Raw genomic sequence first — 23096 nt, 5'->3', positions numbered from 1 at the left:
TTATGTAAACCTGTTGGTATCTGGGAGAAAAAAAAACTGCTCCATAAGTCAGTGTGTAAATGCTGATTAGCTGCACTGCAGCAAACTGATGGACATGCTAATGTGGTTTAATAAGGGTATCCTCAGCAGATGCTCTGTTCAATAACACCACTCTGTACTGTCTCTGAAGGAACACGGAAGTGATTTGCTTGGTTGGTTTGTTCCTTTGTAAAATGAAACGGTCAAAGTCTACTCAGTGTAATTCTTATTACTGGATCCATAACTCGCTCTCTACTGCTCCTCGTGCTCCCACAAATGTCTGTGATGTGTGGCACTCTGAAAGTTGACGCGCTCCGACAGCCAGTGATTGCTGAACCCGGAGCGACAGGGTGTAGACGGCATTGCGAGCCGTGGGTTACAGGAACAGCTTGTCACCAGCTCGGCTAATTGCTCGGATTTCACGGCGAAAACTCCCATAATTAACAGGCAGACTATTCACGGTGAAAAACATGTTTGTCAGAATAATGTTCTTGTCACTTTTCTCTCTTGGAGATGTTCCAGCAGGCAGCGGGCACCTGCAGCGCTACCGCAAAGAGTCCAACTGTTTGGCAATTCGCCACTTGTACTTTGAATTGATCTATTTAAAGCCTTTTCATACTTTACGGATTTAATGTAGTAATAATGCTCTAGTAATACAATTTCGTACTTATACTGAAATTACATAAATACAGTACTCTACTTGTTATGGATGATTCTTAATATTGCAGTATTGCTATAAGAGAGAGGATAAATTACTATATAAATTACAATGTATTAATATTAGTTTCCAACTGCTTATTACAATTTACAGTTTAAAATACACAGAAATTGAAAAAGGAGTTATGAATTAAATAGTCTAGTCTACTCTTATCTTATCTTATAAATACAACCAGGAGAAGAGCTCATGGCTGAAAGATGCCTAGGTACCAATTAAAAAGGGAACACTGCAGATAGGCTCTATGCCACAATGTAACACGCACACACACACTGTAACATTTGGATTGGACTATGATTTGTCGAACAAATGATTCGCACAACGGAAAATTAAAGTCCAGTCTCTTGCAGTCATATGGCATGCGGCTATAAACCGATTCTGAACTCTCACCCAGTGCCACACATGCAAATGCGAAACATACGCATATTTCTGCTGCTGCTGTGAAGATGCAAACAGAAAAGCACGCCGTGTCATGGGTATGATGATCAGTCCCTTGTTTTCTGCCTCTAACTACTGCTTTGCTGGTTCCCGCATAACAACAAATAGCAATATTGGCGAAAGGACAACAGTCATTATCCCGTTTAAAGGTTGGATTAGAGGGCTTAGCGGTGAGGCAAGGTAACACTGCAAAGTGTGTGTGGGTGCAGCCTGAATCATTTTGCTCCCACAGCTATCAAGTTTTGATGGCAAGGAAAACAACATATAAGGATAATAGAGCACGGACGAGAGAAGATAACTTTGGATTGATGTTAAGAATAAACGAAACTGCAGATAGTGAAGACAATTAATGCGAGAGTGACACAGGGGCGTGATGGAGAAAGACAACAGAGGAGTGAGAGTGCGTGCACCGGACTCGCAATGAGAGAGAGAGAAGGAGAGAAGGAGGAAGGGAGAGACGAGGGGAAGTGGAAGAAATACAAAACAACAGGCTTAGTTGGTTGGTGACTTACTGTTGTCGCCAGGGCAACCGTAGCTGTCTGGGTCTGACTCACTGTGGTAGTACAGGTCCATCGCCTGGGAGAGAAATATGGCAACACTTAGTAAAAAACAATTCAAATACTCAGACAACAAAGAAAAGCAAATGAAAAGTTGATTCAACACAATTCAATTTCCTGCTGATCTCCAATATACTCATTTTCCTCAACTCGGGAGTTGTGTTCAATTAAATAACCATTTAATCAAATAGATTATATAATCAAATACTATACAGATAGAAGATAGGTAGATAGAAACATACATAAATCAATTATTGATTTCTTTTGCACTGACATTAGAGTTGCAGACTATGGATGCAACCCCTACAAATCCAGCTTAGGCCTTTTTCCCGCTGCCGTCAGACTCTTTGACAACAGCCCAACACATTTGCACATTTGCACTTTCTAGTCACCTCAGGTTAATAGCAGGTGCAATATGACTAATCCTCTTGTGCAACTGCACTTAGTTTTCATATTTGTATATTTTCCTCAGCTGAGCAGTAATACACACCTTGTGCAAACTGTAAAGCCTGTCGGCCTAAAACATCTGTTCAACTAAAAGTCCATGAGATAAAGTCAAAAAATATATGCCGCACAAGCTACAATCTAGAACAGTGGATCCTAACCTGGGAGCTGGGACCCACACAAAAGGGACACAAGACAAATCTGAGGGAAGGATAAATGTCTAACAGGAGAGGGAAGTAGAAATAACAAACATCGTTTTTGCAACAGTAAATTATGTTTAACAAAGAAAACAGTTCATCGCCAAAAAGTTAATAAAGCACCGATCAAAGCTGCTCTTTCTCAGCTCTTGAACAGTTCTGGTGCACAGTGACGACACGAGCTACGGCCTTTTTGACCAGCAGCGCACCTAAATCAGCATTTCCGAAAAAAACACTGGTTCCCGACGTGGACTGGGTTACTGCCCCAGTTTCAGTTGGTTTCCCACGTCACATGTTTTAATGAGGCAGAGTTTCCAGGGTGAGTCTGTCTTAAATCACTCGGGGGTCCTGTGCTGAAAGCGGTGAGAAACCTCTGCTCTATAGCGTGACGACATTGTGTGAGACTCAGCGCCGGTTCAAAACTCACTCGGCTTGGGCCAAGGATCAAACATGACGTCTGCCTCCTGAACATCACGGTGTGCTTATATTTCCTTTTATACATATCTATATATAAATATGCAATACAGTGAAGAATATGTTATTTTTCAAGGTAGTAATTAATGTGCAACAAGTAATGTGTAACTGCATAGGTTAGGTAAGTGAAGTAGCGAATGTCTGTACTTTGTCTCACAGCATGGACATGTGGAGCTAGGTGTGTGTGTGTGTGTGTATTTGTGTGTGAGAGTTGATCTTTGACAATTGATTATAATAATCAATACATTGTTCTGTATGTGGCTCAGTGACTCAGAAATATACAAGGAAACACATCAGCACATGTGTCTCAAGAGCAGCTACTTCCTGTCTTTTCACATACAGTTACAGCGTCTTTGACAGCTGTCGACGGCGCGGGCAGCATTCGCATCTCAGGACATTCCCATGAAACTGCACTGTCTTGACAAGTAATAGTTTTTTCGAGATGACATTGTCAGTCATCAGCTTTTATTAAAATACAGTCTAAGTCTGGTTTGCTATTCTGAAAACTTAACGCAGCTCTCAGTATTTTCCCATGGGTGTTTTCTGAGAACAAGACAAGCTGAGGCATGTGTGTGTGTGTGTGTGTGTGTGTCTGTGTGTGTGAGTATGTGATTGTGAGCTGGTTCAATCTCCTTCCTTGTTTATTATTCAGAGGTGCTGCTTTCAATAGTCTGCTTATCATGCTGGTCATTTAATCTCTGTTCAGCCTTGTCTATCCATCTTTTCGTCTGAGACACACACACACACACACACACACACACACACACACACACACACACACACACACACAGATCCCCTTATACTGTCAACATCACTTCACCCTTTGTCCTTTCCCCTTGACTTTGCCTCACTTCTGTCACGCCTTTCCTCTCTTTTACTTCAGGTTGTTTATTGATTCAGTGAAGCGATCTGGTGGAGTTTTATCCATAGTGATGGGGAATCAAGTCCGTCTGTACATTAATATTTCATGACTTATTATTCCAAAAGAAGACAGAAAGTTGGGGTTGTTCTGGCAGCGACAAAGTGAGACAGAGGGACTAATACTGTTTTGTCTTTGTAAAGGTCAAGGAGAGGTAGAGGCCTGTATGACCTGACTCGACTGCGAGTCATCAGACAAAGCATGAAGCTCATTTTACTGTAAAAAGTTTAATATTTCACCATCAAATAAATGAACACATTTTGGTGTTTTTCCTTGGTTATATAACACAAATCACAAAACAGAAAACACAAGATAAAAAAAAATAATGAAAAAAAAGATGCAAATGTAAAGATAGAATAACAAGGGAAGAAAGTAAACAAAACTCGATAAACCAATATGGAAAATCATTGTCTTTTCCTTTTTTTCCCTTTTTTTCTTTTCCAATATTTCCTCAAATAGGAAACATGGGTCTGTGTCTAGTATTTGTGATAATGACTATGTTATTTGAACTTTTAAATCCTCTGAGATGTTTTCTTCTGATTGATATTTTCATTATTTTGTCAACTGCCAGTTTGTGTTATCACGTGAGGCATGGGATTGCCTACCCGACACAAGTCAAAGAAAAACTGAGTGAAAACTATTATTTACTGTACATTGCTGACATTTGCTTTATAATATACTTAGATATTATAGTAAGAAGAGTTTTCCAGAACTCCCTCATGCTTTGTCCCCCGCTTTGTGATCCGTTGATTGCTGTCATAAATTAATATTTGCTACCCGAAATTTGATCATTTGCAGAAAGAGGGAACTTGCCTGCGTGCGTTGGCGTGGCTGCCAGATATCCTCCATGGCGTAGCTGATGTAGGGCCCACTGCAGACGGAGCACTCCACCATCACAGGGCTGGCCAGGAGGGGCGATGCGTGGATCCCCCAGGACTGACAGCCGCCCAGATGGAAGTTGGACTCTGCTTCCTTCTGCTGGCCTGCGCCGTCGCCGTGATGGCGACCCAGCATCTTCCACTTCCTGACCTGTGAGAACGAGGTTGATAATGTTTTTGCATTAGGCCACTAAAGTTGAAAACCAAACAGGCGGAATAAATGACTCAATATCCCCGCGAAAGGCTCACAATGTTGGCGGCAGCATCTAAACCGACTAATATGTAATCATACCCATAATAACCATAACTCACAATGAGTCTTATTTCCAACACAGCTCCCGAGGGGGAGTTTAGATTGGATTTAATCACATGCTGATAACAAAACAACAACAACAGAAATCTTAATAATCATCATTGTCCATCTGTAAAACAGTAAAGCTATTGGAGCTTGTTGCTCTCCTATGGGAACAATGTATTTCCAGATTTGGTGGTTTTGGATTTATCAAATAAACTTCCTCTCATGCGTCTTGTCACAACTTGTCATTGCGATGACAAAGATCTGTTTGTCTGAGTTCATGAAAAGGTGACGTAAACGATGTTCATGGGAAATCTATAATATTGTCCCTGATCACATTCCTGATATGTTTCCTAATCTAAAGCTTATCATGTTATTCCCCATTAACAGATCCAGCAGCGTTTTGTTAAAATAAACATGTTTTATTTTAACTTGTATTCCATTTGAAGCCATGAAAGTCTTTATTATGTTTTTTTCATTTTGAACATTGGGAACTTTAAGCAATCGGACTAAAATACACGTGCCACTTCATTTATATTCTAAAACAATATGGCCTTTCAAAGAGCAACAGAGGTCATTTTAATCATAATCACTTATGAACCAACCCAAAACATAAAGATGAGACTAAGTTTGAGAAAACAAATATGATCTTGTAAGCAGAGGATTTTTGAGTTATTCTAATCATTCATAAAGGTAAAATTTCATATAAAGCAGGTGATGAAGATCAGCTTACAAAATGAACTACAGCAACATTCAACATCATGACCTTATGAGTAAGATATAGGAGGCCCATATTTGAATTGTACGGGAGGCAGCGAGTGAGTCAGTCTCAGCCCCTCAGCAGAAATCTCCTGTCAAGTGACAGCTGCAGTCTCCTGGGGACAATTTCAAAGAATCCTCTTCATCATCGTTTGACTTGCAAAACAAAATGTAAGGCGCGCAAGAGAAAAACAAGACGCATGGGATAATGGACGGTGAGGTCTAGATGCGCATAGTTCTTGTAGGAAAAGCGAAACGCGTAGATGGATGTGATAGTGACCCGGAATGGCTGTTAGTGAGGGAAATGGTGTCCTTGGCCAGAGAGCGGACAGGTTCAGTGACTGCAGCCATTTCAAATGAGTCTTATCAAGGCCTCCGACTGTGGCGGCTGCTCTGCTGGGACTCTACATTAGGGTGTGTGTGTGTGTGTGACTGTGTGTACTTATTTGAGTCCAAATTGCAGCTCGGCAAAATATAAAAAAATCTGTCCCCATGTGAGTGGTTGTTCCCTTGACTATATTTATAGCTCGGTGCTAGAAGGACAGACTAAAACCAAGCAATTACTGAGGGCATCAAGAACATCATGATACCATAAGAGTGTTTCTTAGTGTGTGTGAGTGTGTGTGTGTGTGTGTGTGTGTGTGTGTTTATCATTTGTTTTTATCAACCAGTAATGGCAAACGGTTTGCAGCTATAATCATAATCAATCACATGTTCAAAATAACAAAGATAACAATAAGACATTTCATAGTGTTATCCTAAAAATATTATCTGATCGACTTAAATCGATTCTAGTTAAATGCTGCACTTACTTTGCTTTCAACTAATGGTATATGTACTTGGTTCACCCTATCATATACTTTTGAATGCAGAAATATTTACTTGCACCTTCAAACAGCATACAAAGAAAGTCGTCTGGGGCAGTATCTCTGTGTGTTTGTGTGTTAAGGTTATAAAGATTCCTCAACGTTTCGTCATAGTTATGTATGTACAGAGCCATAAAGTGTTCTTTATTGAGATGAACTGTTGCCGCATGTTTTTCATGCTATTCATCATCTGTTACTCTGAAAGCCTCTTTCTGAACCTTGTCCCAGAGAAGGTGCCATGCATTATTTCAGAGGAAATATGTGCACAGGAAGTGCAATACACCCCTAAAAACACACACACACACACACACACACACACACACACACACACACACACACTTATGCATACCATGTCCAGACTCCGCTTCCTCTTAACCCCATTCCATGCCCTTTGACCTTGTTTTGTGCAAAACCCTTTAAGATAACAGTGGTATTATTGAGGTTACATAAGACCTCTACTCAAGATCTGTCCTTTCACATCATAAACTCGGGATGCAATATATTTCCAGGGAAATTCTCATAATCCAGGATGCACACATCAGCCACACAGTCCAATAAATCAAGACATAAAAACACCACATGCACCTTGTCCAGGCTTCATCAGACACCTTCACTCTGTCGCCTCCTCACTGACCTCCTTTCCAGCCCTCTAGCCTTTGCCTGCAGTGTTCGGCAGCTCAAAAATAATCTAATCCTATTTCACTTTCATTGTTGTGTGTGAATATTCTCCTCTTCCTTTAGATCAACACGTCAAATCATCAAATATTCATTTGATGTTATTATTCATTAATTAAGTGATTTTGTCCATAACAAATGAGAAATACCTCTCCATATGGCCATTGTAACATTATAGTAAATAAGGAAATTGTTCATAGCAGTAGTGTTATTGCTCCCTTTATCCTAGTAACCTCTTTTCTGCCTTGTCCTGCCTTTCCCTCCCCGTCCTCCACCAGCTCCCCTTGGTGCATAACGCTACCTCCAACAGGCTGTGTGATGTCCCACATATGTCTGAGCATCAAAGGGTAATGAAATGAGGGAGAAGCGAGCGAGTGTCTGGGGGTGGGGGGTGTTGGGGGGGGGGGGGGGGGGGGGGGGGGGGGGGGGGGGTGATTACGCAGAAGGAGGGAATGAAAGTGCAAGCAGAGATGTGGAGACAAAAAAAAATATGCTTGAAAGACAAAAAGATAAGCAGAGAGAATGGAGCTGCAAGACAGTCTTACATAAGACGTCGCGTTCTCTGTCAGAGATAAGACTTGTTCATTAACACCAAGGTCACTGCTCCTTCTTCTCCCTTCCTTTTCCCTGCTTGTGTTTCTAGATCGCACGGGTCTCAAAATGAGTGAGCGAAGGGGGGTGGAGTCAGATTCTGAAGGGTAGAGAGGCAAAGAAGTATGATTCAGGGAATCCTAATGCAATACAAACACCCAGTACACAGTATCTCCCCCGGGAGATTAAGTCTCAGAAATACTGTTCAGAGCCAGCAGCAGAGGGAGGGGGGTAAAACCTGTAAAACGAGAGCTGGTAAAACAATACGGCAGGACAGAGAGAATTAAATAACATTACTGTTGAACAGGGAACTGGACCAAGGTGTATAAGTTTGGGGTTTCATGTTTAAGATATTGACCCTAAGCTGCTTTTGGGTTTGCAGCCACTTTCCTCCTCTGCTGTCATACTCTGACTTTTTTTCATCTTTAAATCCTGAGGAGCAATGGGGCGAGGTCTCTGAACCCCGACTTTCTAGAGATAAACATTAATATTCATGGTCGGCCACTGTGCCTCAACTTACTGTACGCAAGTCCTCTTGGAAATTGAAAAGAGGCTGCCCCTCTCTCCCTGGACTCATCTCTATGAATAGAAAATGAATATATCTGTGTGGCACAGAGCCTGTTTACTCACTGCGGGGGCCATTATATGGTTTGTTCCATTCTCCTTTGTTTTGACACTAAACCTCACCTCCTGTCTCACCGAGATAGTCATAACAACCCAAACATTTCACATTGCATGAGCACTGTTTGACATAAAGACTGAGAAGGCCACATAGACTCACAGACAAGGCTCATCTTATTTTAGACGTGACAAAAGTTACAAGATGGAAACTTGCATAATGTATTTGTGGCTTCACATATACAAATATGAAGAAGTTGGCAGTACCTGGTCTCTAATGAATCCTTAGTTCTTGGGGAGGTTGTGTTCAATGTGTAATTTACACTCTGCTCCGACTGGACAGTTGTTTTCTTATGTATACGCCACGGACAAAACAAATCACACACACAAAACAATGTCTGTGATTTGTTTTGACACATATAGAATTAATTAGCAATTGGGCTCAAATTAGCTAATGAGCCTGATGGTATTGTGATTATATGTCACGTATTTAGACATAGACATGGACTCAGTATAATTTTGACCTGTCGATGGTGTTGTGTCATTGAGGTGATCTGTCCAATATTTGTTGAGAAACTTCTCTCAAAATCCTAAATATCGACCTGCAGGTGACGCTAGATAAAGAGTCAGTAGGATCTATCCTCTGGGGAACATGAATGTCTGTAGAAAAAAATTAAATAATCCCGTAGATGTTTAGCTACTTCGGTATGGACCAAAAAGGTGACGCATCCACTCCACTGACCGACCAAATCCAAACTCGATCCAAATCAGATGTGTCTATATTAGATATCAACATTGGATTCACAACACGCTAATACAAACATATTACATCTTTGTCAGGAATGTTGGATTCCCCCCCCCCCCCCCCCCCCCCCCCCCCCTTTGAGTTGCCAAATGGAATTTTGTTCATGGACTTTCAAAGATTTTGCAACCACAAACAACCACATATTAAGGCCGGCCAATAGGTCTGAGGCTTTCAGACCACAGTATGTTGTAACAAAGTACAGCCACAGCAGCTTGTTGTTGTGCACTTGCAATGCATAATGTGAGTCAGCATACTGTCCACGCGGAAGCTGATCGGGTCAACTTTAAGCTCAATTGTCGAGAGAAAGCCCACAAAACCGCCGAGCACCGAGCCGCTTCAACAGAGCTGAGTGTATGTATGGGAAACAACAAGAAAATACACAGCAGAATGAGGATTCTGCTGAGCCTCGGTGGTGCAGCAGTTTCAGTCCTTTTGGCTTGAGCTCTGGAACATCAAGATGGAAAATGGGATTAGCCAGGTTCTCAGGGTGGATTAGAACAACAGTAATTCCCAAATTCCCTCAGAATGAGATTCGGAAGGGAGGGTGCTCTGTTTCCTCTAGTGGGCCAAGGTCAGTGGGAAAAAAAGGGGGGGATGGATGAAGGGAGGGGGGGTCTAGAGGTATTGATGCAAGTGGAGGGTTTAATCCGCAGGATAGAAAGTGATACAGCATTTGTTTTTGCTGTGAAAATTCAAGTCACTGATTAAACACTGAATATATCCCACATCAATCATAAAAACCTTGTATAATCCAGCAGTAGCAATTGAAACGAAAGAAATGTGCCGTTTTGGGGATGTACGGTACGTCTACTGTCAGCAAAGAGTTTTATGGAGTTTATTACTGCAACTATATTCTTCCACTGCCAGACTACTTGGATTTGGGAACAAAAGCATATAAGGATTTGCAGTTTTCCATTGCTAAGTGTATGCTCAACAGTGCTATAGCTTAGAGCTGCTTTCCAGACCATAGGAGAGTTCCCCCATGTCAATGCTGCTTGAATCAGAGGAGAGGCATAATAAAGAGGGCAGCGGCCGATGGCAGGGGATTAACAAGTTTGTAAAAGACAAAGCACACGATTGATTCCAATAAATGAGAAAGTACAGCTGTACACAAACACTAAGCTGGCAGCTCACCAGTTTCATTGGCGAGCACAGACACTGAAATACTTTTCTGACATTCTAGCATTTACATGGAGACAATGTGAACATGAGCGGATGTCTTCGACAAAGAGGAAAGGAAGTTCTGAGTCAATTAGATGAACTATTCAAAAGAGCACAAACAGACATGTGGAGTGAGAGGCATTCCTCCCTGGTATTGGTACAGTATGCACGACAAGCCGACGACTTGGTGAGGGATTTTGGCATCCCTGTGGCTCTTCTAATCTCATGTAATTGGGCCGTTCCTCTTAATTCTTTTTCATTTTCATTTGTCAGTCCTAGTGCAGGCTAACAAACTGTTTTGACATTAAGGCAATTCATTGCAGTTACAGCCAAAACTTTCTGTAACTCGGTGCTACATGTTCAGCAAGTAAGGCCCGCCATGGGGTGACCCATGTTTATTAGTTTTATTAATTTGTTTTTCTGTGTTTCAGAGAGTTTATAGTAATTTTGTAGACTGTGGCCATTGTAGTGAAATATATTTTCTGATGTTTGTGGAAAACCATTAACTAACAAGATCACCCAAGCTGCTTTCAGACATGCACTAGGTTTTGTAGATTACTATCTCGCAACGGGGAAGAATCCTTCAAAAAATACCTGCAGCATTTTAATTGGTCGAGACCTATCTTTGATAGAATTGTCATGTAAATTCATAATCTTTTAAGTAATCCTGCTAACAAACAAACAGACAAACCGTTCAAATCAGGTCACCTCATTGGTATCAAGTGTTGCTGATCAAATCAAGGTTTTTCCATCACAGTTCAGATTCAAACCACTGTGTGGGAGACGTCTGCAGTCCAGAGTTCATGGCCTTGTCTTGGAAACGTCACCGGCGAAGCGTTGCAATCTTTGACTCTGACACACACAAGCCATTAACCATTAGCCCCATCAAGAGGTCAACTGCCCGAGATCTGCTGCGTCTCAGAAAGGGCACTTCTAAGATAAGAATACACCCGGGACCAAAGTCTGGAGAGCAAAGTCCAGCATCAACGTAATTGCTACTGCACATTACAGAGCTAAATGTGAGAAATAGGTTTCATAAAAGGACACGGTTAATAGCTAATACGTAGTCTACTAGTCTTCTACAGTAAAATCCCTCTGACCTTATATCTGTTGATGCACCTGACTTTGGACTCACGGCCTCACTCGACAGGATCTTTGAGTGAAACTGGCCGACCACCATTGCCCCTCGCCAGTCTCATTCACCAACTCGGACACGATGCATTGGCATTCGTGGACCGGAGCTTCAGTCTGCAGGGCCTTGTCACTGCCGTGGGAGACCAAGTGAGGTGGATTTGTCACAGGTCGTCTCCTTCGGTTTTCTCTCCGTGGAGAGCGGATGAGGGATGGCCGGCCGAGGAGACGTGCAAAACACTAGCGACCCACTGGGCATCTCTTACTGTCAGGACAAAGGAGAGGTTTGATCACGCTTCTCGCTCCTGCCGACGCCAACAAAACATGGACAAGATGAGCTTAACCTCAATGACAGATGAGGTTAGATTTTTTATTCAACCTAACCAATTTCTAAAGAATTCAGATGCAGTTTTTCCGCCCTCTACTTCGTGCCACTCCTTCGAGCCGAGACCTAATCGATAGTCCGCCACATCCCCGCCGGCTGCAGGGGAGTAAATAAAAAGCCCTGTTCTTCTTGGACACGCTTGGCTTCTCTCATCTACTTGGATTTCCTCACCCATCGTTGTCTCTGCTTCACTCCCTGCCTTCCTCACTTCCCTCTCTCCTCTCTTTTTCTTCCACATGAATGAGTTTTGAACGGTAAACCCAAATAGGACCAGAAAGGACAGCCCTTTCCCGGGCAAAGCTGGTGTTTAGGCCAAATACCAGATACACTGACTGATTAACACTACCACCCGGGTCACGCTCAGACCTTTAAGCAACTTATGTAATGGCTGTGAGCTTATATAATATAACCTACTGGATACCCAAACCAGCGAAAAAGTGAAGAAGACAAGAGATAAGGAAATAGGGAAATGAGATTACAAGGTAATATATTTTACACTGGGTAAGACTATACTGGTGTTTATAGGGTTACAGTGTTAACAGCATCCTGGAAATTAGTTGTGTAACATTCACTGCTGTGGTTTTACATTTTTTAAATTTACCTATGAAGACCTCAAGAGGGGAAGAGACCGGTGAACACAGGTGTTCTCGCAAACAACAGGGAGTTCATTATTGCCGTCCGGTCAGTTTAAGTAGCACACTCATCCACATGGTCAGCGGCTGGAGTTCCTGTGATTCACAGCTCAGTCCAATCTGAACAAACAGACACAATCCCAATACACACATGTTCAGATTCAGTCTGGTTTGCACGTGTCAAGGATATCGGTGTCACAGTAATCCAGTTAGAGTTATCTGAGTCCATGGGTGATTTACAAAGTGCTGTAAACTTCTTGTTTACCTCCTCCGAACCCCCATTGTATGGGAAGCTGAAAGCACACACTTACCCCACGACTCTTTCCACAGTCAGACAAAGAATAGTAGTACAAAGAGGACAGTTACCTCGGTTTTGTCTGCTCTGTCAGTGCCCACAGTTTCTGCCTTTGAAACCCCCTGATTCATGTAACATTTTCTTTTGGATTCTTTTTCTTTAATTTATTGTTTCTGGGGCACACAGCTGTAGGCTAATCCTGGAGGGAGGGGTGTATCTTTATGTAATTGCATGTGTTTACTGCAGGCAGGAAGTCCAGCTCAGGTGATGACTATAAGCTTGAAGTAATAGTACATGTCCAATAGGACATAATAGAGGAAATGTGTGAGAAATCTCCCTTGTTGTGTTATCTATTAGCGAATGGTATGTGGGCTGTAAAATCAAGCAGCTACCTTTACACCGTTATTTCCAATTAGTATTTCATTTTCGCCATTACATGTACAAAATGTTTTTTGTGAGCCTGTGAGCGTTATTCATAACGGTCCTGTACGATTGTAGAAGATGACCAGCAGTCTGCCAAAGATCACGTTCTTGATTAAGTCTTCCACAGGAACAGTACTAGGCTTGATGTTAGAGATAAGTGGAAAGGCTGCGTTTGCATTAGCTCTATGTGTGTGTGTGTGTGTGTGTGTGTGTGTGTGTGTGTGTGTGACAGTGTGCTGGTGTGTCCATGCCACAGCACAGGACGTCCTTATCAAGAGGATTTATATGCTTTTGATTTCTGGCCACGCTCAGGCAGTGGGGCAGATGCTCTCACCTCATCTCCTCTATCTTCTAATAAAACTGTCCTCTCAGCTCTTCTCATCTCTCTCTCTCCCACTGCTGCCCCCCCCCCAGCTCTATCAACCCCCATGTACCATTATTTTTTACTCTTTGTATGTTTTTTAATCGTAATTTTCTACAACACCCCTGTTACCCGTCTCTCCTCCTACTTACAGTAAACCCCCTCCCACTGTTTCCTCATTGTCTCTGTTATCATCCTATCCCATGAAAAAAAAAAAACGAATGCAGGTGTCACTGATTTAATACACTGATTTCATCATAAAATAGATTGGAGTCATAAATATAGACCTATATTTAGCTTTGCCTCTGGTAGACTCATGGAAAGTCGCAGCAAGGTGAAGGCTACAGTATGCAAAGGGCTGGGTCAAGGCTAAGCTAAAAGAAAGTCGCTGCGATAGATTTTTAATAAGGCTGAGGAGCAGGTGGGCAATCTGTCAAGGGCCTTAGGACACAGGACATCACTCCAGTGTGTAAGAGGGTTGAGTAATGTCCTTATATTCATTGAAGTATTGCAGAGTTCACATTTCATTTATTATGTGCCTCTCGGTGCTTAGTGAAAAACCTGAATTGTAGTTCAGATGCAGCTCCTCTGTCGGCAAAAAACTGCGAGCGCATTTCGCTGCCAAGTACAGAGTTACAATTTTTCTAACAGAAAAGCTCCTGCTCACAGTGTGTAATGCGGAAAAAAGCTACTGCACAGTGAGCCGGACAAAAAGCTGAATACTCAACAAAGTAGGTCACTTAAGGCAATATAATATACATCTACATTAACGACGGCATAAAAAAGTAAAGAATAAAGAGCAACCTGACTTATTCATCTCCACCTCCTCTAAAAGGTGACAGCAGCCTCTCTGCGTCATCATCTGAGGTCCGGGTCTGAGACACTTTGACGCGCAAATTTCATAGTGACACTTTTGCTCATTTGCAATTGAGGCAGGTCGTGGGCGGCCTCCCGGAGAACAGAGCAGTGTGTCTTCGGTGTGCGAGGGAATGTTTCTGTTACTGATCCACTTCTTTTGAGCAAGTACTTTGCGGGGCCTGACTTGTGAAGTGTTTGGACAGAGTGTGCCGAGATACGGTACAACAACGGCATGTGGGCAACGGTGCAGAACATGACGTCTGAGCACTGAACTTTGTCATGGAGTATTTGGCAACGCCGCACAAAGTCAAACACGGCAAAAAAAGAATGCATTTCCGTCCATTTTGCTGCTGCGTGCGCTGTCATTTTCCACTTTAATCATTTATTGAGCCTCGGTTCACAAAAGGTATGAGAAATGAGCAGCCACTGCAGGTCAACCCTGCTTAACTCCACTTTGGATTTGTACTGACACTTGCACACACACACACACACACACACACACACACACACACACACACACACACACACACTGCGGTTAAAACTAGTTATGACTCAACACTGAGCCCCCTCCTCTTTAACCCCTCAGCCTGCTCCCACCGCAACACAACGCCCATTAATTCTACACACACACACGCACACGCGCACACACACACACACACACACACACACACACACACACACACACACACACACACACACACACACACGCACACACACACACACACACCAGTTGTCTCCACGATTGACAGATCTATTGGTTGTGAGGGCAAGAGGTGGAATTGATGGAGAGATAGAGTAAGGCAGAGCGGCCTGGAAGAAAACTGGAGCACAAAATGAAACAAAATGCGAGAAAAACTAAAAGGCTGCCGGGAAGAGAACAAGAGAACATACAGCAACTAATGGGCAACCAGCACTCGGCCCTGTTTTATATTCCTACACCCCTCAGTGTTGTTTCTCAGTGCACACACTCACATGCAAACACAAAGAGTGCGGTGTGGCATTGTCTTGCTGGGATGGTGATGACTCATTCCCTCCTGGCGGCAGATTGGGACGGGATAAGCAAACACACACACACACACACACACACACACACACACACACGAGCGGGGAACTAATTGGAGGGTATGATGATTGATAAGGAGTGGGATAGCTATTATGATTGCAGTTGCATAATCAAGGACAACTTTGGACACCTCAGTTAGAGTGTGTGTGTGTGTGTGTGTGTGTGTGTGCACGTGCGTGCGTGTGTTTGATCTACATGACAAACACAAACGACTCTTGAGTTCACTTTTTCTTTATTTTGTGTAAAAAGAAATTATATGAAAGAAAACTCCTCCAAAGTTCCTTTCCTCTGCTGATGATTTGCCCCCTTCTCTAATTTAAAAAAAAACAACAAACACCAGCCCATGGCAAGTGGCAACGTGGGGGTCTTTGAAAATTGCCCCAGTCGCTTTAATGTTTACGTTACATAACATCACCTTTGTAGAGCGTAAAGGGAGAACGGAGGCAGACAGAGCAACGTCTACGGAGTCCTGTTTTTACCTAATCTACCTCCTTCAACGAGCGCTAATGGGCAAACAGAGGGAGGTCTGTGGAGCGAGTCCAGTGTTGTCAGCGGATGCACTTCCGCCTGTGGTGAGGGGATGGTGGGATGAGACGGGGGGCTGTATGGCACACATTATGAAATAGGTCCTATTCTCCTCATTAACTCTTCATGTACTGCACGTCATAAGATTTCTACTTTTTCTTTAAATGTAAAAAGGGCTTCCACATAATACCCCATATACAGTAAATATGACATGTGCTTGTCCAACATTGTTTAGATATATCTGGATAAATGTTGGATAGATTACTATGAGTTACAGGTAGACATTACTTTATTGTTTGCAGGATTTTGTTTCTTTGGGCTAGTGCTGTATGAAATGTTGTTATAGCTGATATACTACTGTAAAAATGATGGGCAGACTTTGAAAATAAGTTGCATTGTGTTAAATTGTATTCCTCCTTTAAATAAAGCTTGAGCGAATTATTCAACGCTCCCAACAGCTGTGTGACAAATGATACTCATGAGGGTTTCTTTTTTACCTTGCAGCCTTTGCCCTTGTCATGGCCGCTGGTTTGGCCACTGGCAGGGCACGGCGAGCACGGCTCATGGTGGTAGTACTGGCCGCCCTGCGGGCCACCGTAGTGACAGCAGTCGTAAGGCGAGGCGATGTGCGTGTACCACAGGTCGTCCGCCAGCGGACACTTTGGACAGGGGTAGTGAAGGCCTTTCCCCTGAGCCTTGTCCACGCTCACCTTGGGGTTCCGCATCCATCTCCGCACCTGCACGGGTTAAAGAGGTGGTCATGTCAAAATGGTTTTATTTAGAGTGATCTCACACAACTCAACTCTGTTTCTCTTGCCTTTATTCACTCCACAATCACACACATACACACACACACACACACACACATGCACTTACAGTATACTGTCAAGCCTGCCATCTGCAACCTTTGATCAAAGAAGTAGGAGGTTTTTTTTGTTATCCCTAATTACCTGTCAGTTCAAGTGGGACACATACACACACACACACACACACTCGCACGGGCAGTTGCATACTTCAAAGAGCCACACATTGAGTCTCTGCTTTGCCACACTTTGAACACATGAATCACAGAGAACACACACACCGAATGACATACAATATATATATATATACTTGTCACATGTAAACACAGTAAAATGCTGATAACACCTTTAAATATGATGAAGAATGAATGCAAAGTGTGTCTCGTCTAATCCTGCATACATGTCTTTGAAGTATTTGCTTTTATGTCGACAATAGTTTCTCCACCCCCAGAGAGCAGGGAGTATCAATCCATATCTACTATGATGATGAATTATCCCAAAGTAAACTCATCTACGATCTTGTCACCAACAGATGTTCACATTATGCAGCCATAAGGCACCAACAATGAGTGAGGTGCTTTATTCAATGGTGTAATGACACCCACACAGACACACACACACAAGTTGATGCATGCAAGGCGGAAAGCATACCGAACCCACATCACTCGTGCAGTGACTAAGACTCGCCAGTCACTCCCTTCTGCCACTGAGCGAATTATGTAAAACCAAGCATGTGTGTGTGTGTGTGTGTGTGTGTGCGTGCGCGTGCATGTGCGTGTGCGTGTCTGTGTGTTTTAGGGAAAGACACACAGAGGGAGAGGTGGTGAAAGTGGAGAGGAAACATAAAAACCGACACATGGGAACAGGAGGAGAGTGACAGGGAGAGAGAAAGAAACCGTGTGAAACCTCATCCTGCTGCGTGAGTCGGAAATTTTGCAAACACACACCACGGGGCAGTAGCCTGTGTGACCGAGCAGCACAGAGTCCACACAGCTGTGACCCACACACACACGCGCGCACACACGCGCACACGCTGACATTAACTGCTTAAATCGAAGGTTAGCCAGACAGCTTGTCAAGGCATGTCCTGTCAAAAGAAAAACAGACTTGTAAAACTGCTCCAACAGGTCAAGACAAAAACAAAGCTGCCACTGTGTAGGACTGACACGGAAGTCACTCTACCAAACTTTAAAATAAAATAAGAATTCTTCTTCCATCGACTGCATGTAAAAATGGACGTAGTCACTGAGTCCGAAAAGTGAAGCCAATGCGTAAGTGCGTGAAACCTGCAATCTCTGTAATGTCCAGCAGTAGGACAGTTGGTACCGTCCGGTGGGCGCATGGTTGCAGGTGTAGGTGGACGTGCAGTGAAAGATACTCTCAGTCAGCCCCCGCCACCTGCTCTTCCAATTCTGGTTTCATAAATTCTAATCTTGAGGCTTCAAAATGGCAAACCAAAGGGTGACGTGTCCGTGGGTTTTTGCCACTTGGTTTCTTCACAAAAACGTGAGCTGAGTAAATGTGTGATTGGCGCTGCATCCAATTAGATGTGCTTTGTCATTAGGGTCAAAGAGGGAGACATCTTTTGGCATTATCTCATGGATGGATCGCGCAACCCAGTCAGCTGACAGGCGTCAGCTAAAGCCCAACACTCACTCACCTCAGGCACAAAAACACAAGTCATGCTGAGCTCACAGCAGCAGCAGCAACGTGTTTTCTTTCTTTTGGCCCACGTTAAAATTCAATTAAAAGCTGTACGCCCAGGCAGTTATATTCGAGTGTGTCTTCATCATGTTCGAGGTACAACATGTTCACTGTTGCCTTTTGATTTTCTCATAATGCATTTGTGTATTTATGTACTCAGACACAGGCAAAAAAACAAGCACTTGAAAGCACACGGCAATCGATTGTATATTTCCTTCCATCATTTCCCTTACTCATTTGTATGATGCACAGCCATCCTCTGCCCATTATGTGATTAGGCTTATTTAGACACAAATAGGGAGACAAATAAACCTTGAACAGCAGCGTGCATTAATTCTGATTTGGGTCCGTGTGCTGGTGCATATCTGGAAGGTTCTCAAGGTAAGAAGATAGATTTATAAAGAAATATGCTAAAGACAGGCAAAAGCAGCACAAACAGATACACAGGTAGATGGATAGATGGATGGATAGATAGATAGAGAGATAGATGGATAGGCTCACCAAAACAGTAAAATGTGTGTGTGTGTGTGTGTGTGTGTGTGTGTGTGTGTGTGTGTGTGTGTGTGTGTGTGTGTGTATGTGTGGGTGCTCACAATCTGCCCATGATAACCAGGCCAGTCATCAGTGATCCACACCGTACTTTACGCCATCTGAGATCAACGCTCACAATAACACACACTTAACACAGCCGTACTGCGGGCAGCGACATATGGCGGCGGTGATGACACATCCACACTGGCAAAAGTTTGCAAATCTACTAACCGTCTCCAAACCAACTACACATTTATTAAGTAGACGTACTTAAAAATGACTGTTGTTCGTTGCCAATTTGTTATTCGATCCCCCAGGGCTGAAGACGTGTGAACTTAAACCTGTGCAATAAAACCCTCAATGTATTATCTGGTGTGTAACAGGAACAGAAATAAATAAATAATGGTCTGGTATATCCTCCTCCAAGCGAATCCAGTGATTAGTAAGTGAACGCTTCACTCCACCTCTCCTCCACGAGTTGGGGGGGATGTTGGTCATTTCCTCCCCGTTACAACCCTGCAGGCATATTGCTCTGTTCTCTTTTGATCTCGTGTAAATCGACGGCAAATTATTCAGATTTAATCAGAATCAGAATCGGATAATAAGGATCCCAACTGCCGAGGGGAGGAAACTGTTCATGTGGCGGGAGGTTTTGGTCCTGATGGACCGCAGCCTCCTGCCAGAGGGGAGAGTGACAAAGAGTCTGTGACCGGGATGGGAGGGGTCGGCCACAATCCTACCTGCACGCCTCAGAGCAATGGAGGTGTGCAGGTCCTGGAGGGATGGAAGGTTGCAGCCGATCACCTTCTCAGCAGAGCGAATGATACGCCGCAGTCTGCTCTTATCCTTAGCAGTGGCAGCAGTGTACCGGACGGTGATGATTTAAGGAAGGAGAAGTTAGACAGCTTTTTTTATGCTTTGCATGTTCTGAGTGAGAGTAACAGGCCCTGGTGGAGGGTTTTATTTATGTCATTAGTAAGACATACTGTTCTTAAACAGGCTTTGCAGTATGTATTCAACTATATTTTGAGAGCAACCTTTAAGTGCCTGACTGTGAAACATCCATATGGCTCATATCATCCCTTCAGCAACTCTTACCGGTCCCTCTATTCTCACACTTTTATTCCTCTTGATTAAAAGTAATGTGTCATTTAAAATTACCCTTTATCCGTGACTTGAAAAACATTTCTAACTGCAGCCTTGATGGGTCGTTTGAAAGTGAGCAAGTCATTAATAAGGGTCACCGGGTGTCTCGCTCAGAACCAAGCCTCCAGGCATTGCAGTGTGAAATGTTATTTGATCAATTAAAACGTGTTATTCTACGACAACAGTTCATGAAGTCCGGATTTTATAATTTGGCCATACCTCGTCAATTGGTCTAAATACATTTTGAAATGATAGTTCTGATATTAAAAGTAATCATCATTCTTTAGAGGGTTTGTCTGCTGTTGTAAATACTAATACATTCCTATTGAATATATATTTGTTCCATCTCTTCTGCAGCTGTATTTGGTGGGATGTTCCTGTCTGAAAGATTTAAGAGTTTGATTTTGTCCACCAAATTACATCCTGTATTAAATGATGTAATAAAGCCATTAGATACAATTCAGAAATCATTGTAATATTAAATGTGGCACATAATGCCCTTCGAGTACGGTTTTGTCGTCCATTAATCTGCTGCATTGCACTTTAGTTTTGGAAAAGTCAGCAAGCACATTTGTTACGCACCAACCAAGGAAAGCATTTAATTCAACCCATTAACATTACCCAGGAAATGAGCCTTGTGACAGCAATGCAGCATGACAGGAGGATGTGTGCGAGTGGATCCTAAACTAAAATGATGTAATGATCTTCTACACAACAGACACTTGTGGGTGTCTGTGCTGCGAGTGTTATTGAGCACACACGAGCGCAGAGAAACACACACACACATACACACACACACACACACACACACACACAGTAAACACAGATACACAGACAGACACACACAGGGAGCAGAATCTTGCGCCTGATTAACGCGGCTTAGCTTCCACGATGACATCATCTCATGGCACACACACACACACACACACACACACACACACACACAGAAAGAGAGAGAGAGGGAACACTCCAACTGTGTCACCTCCTCTCTCAGCCAACATAGCGCAGCGAGGGTAGGTGCTTGTGTAGGCACACACTCATAGATGCATCTATCAAAAAAGGTGTGTGTGTGTCATCCAAACTCACCTTCCTCTTGACAAACTGGAAAGCAGAGCACTTCTTAAAGGAAAAGGCAGTCTTCTCTCCTCCTCCTCCTCCTTCGCCTCCTCCTCCGCTACCTCCTCCACCTCGTCCTCCCCCGTTCACCAGCTTCATGGCCGACACCGGCACCCCGCTCGCCTCTGTAGATCCCAGGATGACCGACAGACTGGTGGGACAGAAATTAGTGGAGAGTTGTCTAAGGGCAGAGCGAATGAGTGTGGCGAAAAGAGAAGAGGAGGCAAGGAGGAGAGTGACCGCGAGAAGAGGTGGAGTTGGAGGAGGCGGATGGACCAAAATATGAGGGAGAGAGGCAGGATGCTGCAATGAGAACACGATCGCGGCAACAACTGGGTGGCAGTACAGAGATGAAGATACGGTAGAAGAAAGGGATAAAGTGAGAGAGAGGGACCAAGATGCACATTAAAAGAGGTAGAGAGAGGATGGAGGATGGAGGAGGAAGGTGTCTGCTCCCGTTGCTGGGAGGAGGGAACTGTTTACAGCTGAGGAGTCTCACAACACTCAGACGGCTTCTCTTTGAACTGTTGGTGTGTGGGAAGTTTATGTGTAAGTATAATCACATGCACAATGTGTGCCAAAGAGTAAATGGATAATTTCCCCCTTTGTGTGTGTGTGTGTGTGTGTGCGTGTGTATAAACTCATGCACTGTATGCACACATGCTTGTCTCCTCCTGTACCTTTATGCTGGTCAGATGGTTGGTCCCGCTGATCCTGCTGCAGCCTGTTTTGCCACCGTGGACCCCTCCAAAATCTGATCCCAGATCAGAGGCGCCAACTCCCGCTCCTCAGTTACAGGTGTCCCCTTCCTATAATGTTCACTGAACGATGCCCGAACTGCCAAATTAAAAAAGGTGGTGAAACGCTGAATAAGAGTGTGCGATGATGTTGTTGTCCGGGTCAATAAGAGCCTGAGTTATTGGGGTGTGTGTGTGTGTGCGTGTGTGTGTGCGTGTGTGTGCGTGTGCGTGTGTGTCTGTGTGTGTGTCTGTGAGTGAATGCACTGTTGTCGCCGTGGTGTCAGCCTGTAAACAAACACCCAGGAAGTGTGCGTGTGAGAGCATGATGAGGTGTGAGGGATGTGTCCGGCAGATGCAGTCCTCTGGCTCACTTTATCAATGAGAGGCTCTGCAGTGAGCAGATGCCGCCCCCCATCCCCTCCTCTCTCCTTCCATCTCTCTCCGGCTCCCTCTCTGTCCCTCATCACCACTCTGCCCTCCCCCTTCCTCCCTTTCCGCTCACTCATTTTTCTGCTGCAGTCGATGGTGGCTCCTCCCTCTCTTTCTCTCCCCACTTTCTCTCTCTCTCTCTCTCTCTCTCTGTCTCCCTCCTTCAATCTAACTGAGCTTGTCCCTCCAGTGATTTCTTTCTCACTCCTCTTAAATTGTCCCCGTGAGGATGAGAGAGGAAAGGTGTCCCGGCCACAAAATACAGTGTGTGTTTTTAATGTAGTGAACCATTTTTTTCTTCCTGACTGTTTTGGTCCAGCCGTAGCTGAAACACACACCTCATCATATCTTGTGGTGTGTGTGTGTGTGCCCTTGCCTCAGTAACCTATAACACTGGGCAGTTTAATTTCCTGATGAGAAACTCAAACACCATAAAACGGAATCCCTGCACTTCCCACATGCAGCAACAGAAATAAATGAATTCCTCTATTTGTAAGCTGGCTATATAGCCTTTATTGATTAAATTAATTAAATTAAAACATTT

General features: G+C 43.6%; 1 protein-coding gene and 1 long non-coding RNA gene across 2 annotated transcripts in view; one reads left to right on the top strand and one right to left on the bottom strand.

The window, feature by feature from the left end:
* The window catches only part of LOC118290216, a 5773-nt gene extending 401 nt beyond the window's left edge, over positions 1 to 5372 (top strand). Inside the window, exon 2 of the long non-coding RNA XR_004786368.2 lies at positions 4561 to 5372. This is a non-coding gene — a long non-coding RNA (uncharacterized LOC118290216). The remainder of the gene's footprint in view (positions 1 to 4560) is intronic.
* The window catches only part of sgk1 (serum/glucocorticoid regulated kinase 1), a 31792-nt gene extending 9328 nt beyond the window's left edge, over positions 1 to 22464 (bottom strand). Inside the window, exons 1-5 of the mRNA XM_035617736.2 lie at positions 22064 to 22464; positions 21354 to 21534; positions 16581 to 16820; positions 4576 to 4791; positions 1684 to 1747 (exon numbers count right to left, since the gene is read on the bottom strand). Coding sequence (XP_035473629.1) covers positions 1684 to 1747; positions 4576 to 4791; positions 16581 to 16820; positions 21354 to 21482 — 649 coding nt within the window. The 5' untranslated portion in view covers positions 21483 to 21534; positions 22064 to 22464. The remainder of the gene's footprint in view (positions 1 to 1683; positions 1748 to 4575; positions 4792 to 16580; positions 16821 to 21353; positions 21535 to 22063) is intronic.
* Positions 22465 to 23096: the final 632 nt, after the last annotated feature.

Source organism: Scophthalmus maximus, chromosome 18, assembly GCF_022379125.1.
Source record: "Scophthalmus maximus strain ysfricsl-2021 chromosome 18, ASM2237912v1, whole genome shotgun sequence".
In the NCBI taxonomy this organism is placed as follows: Eukaryota; Metazoa; Chordata; class Actinopteri; order Pleuronectiformes; family Scophthalmidae; genus Scophthalmus; species Scophthalmus maximus.
This window is presented reverse-complemented; position numbering and strand designations above follow the sequence as displayed.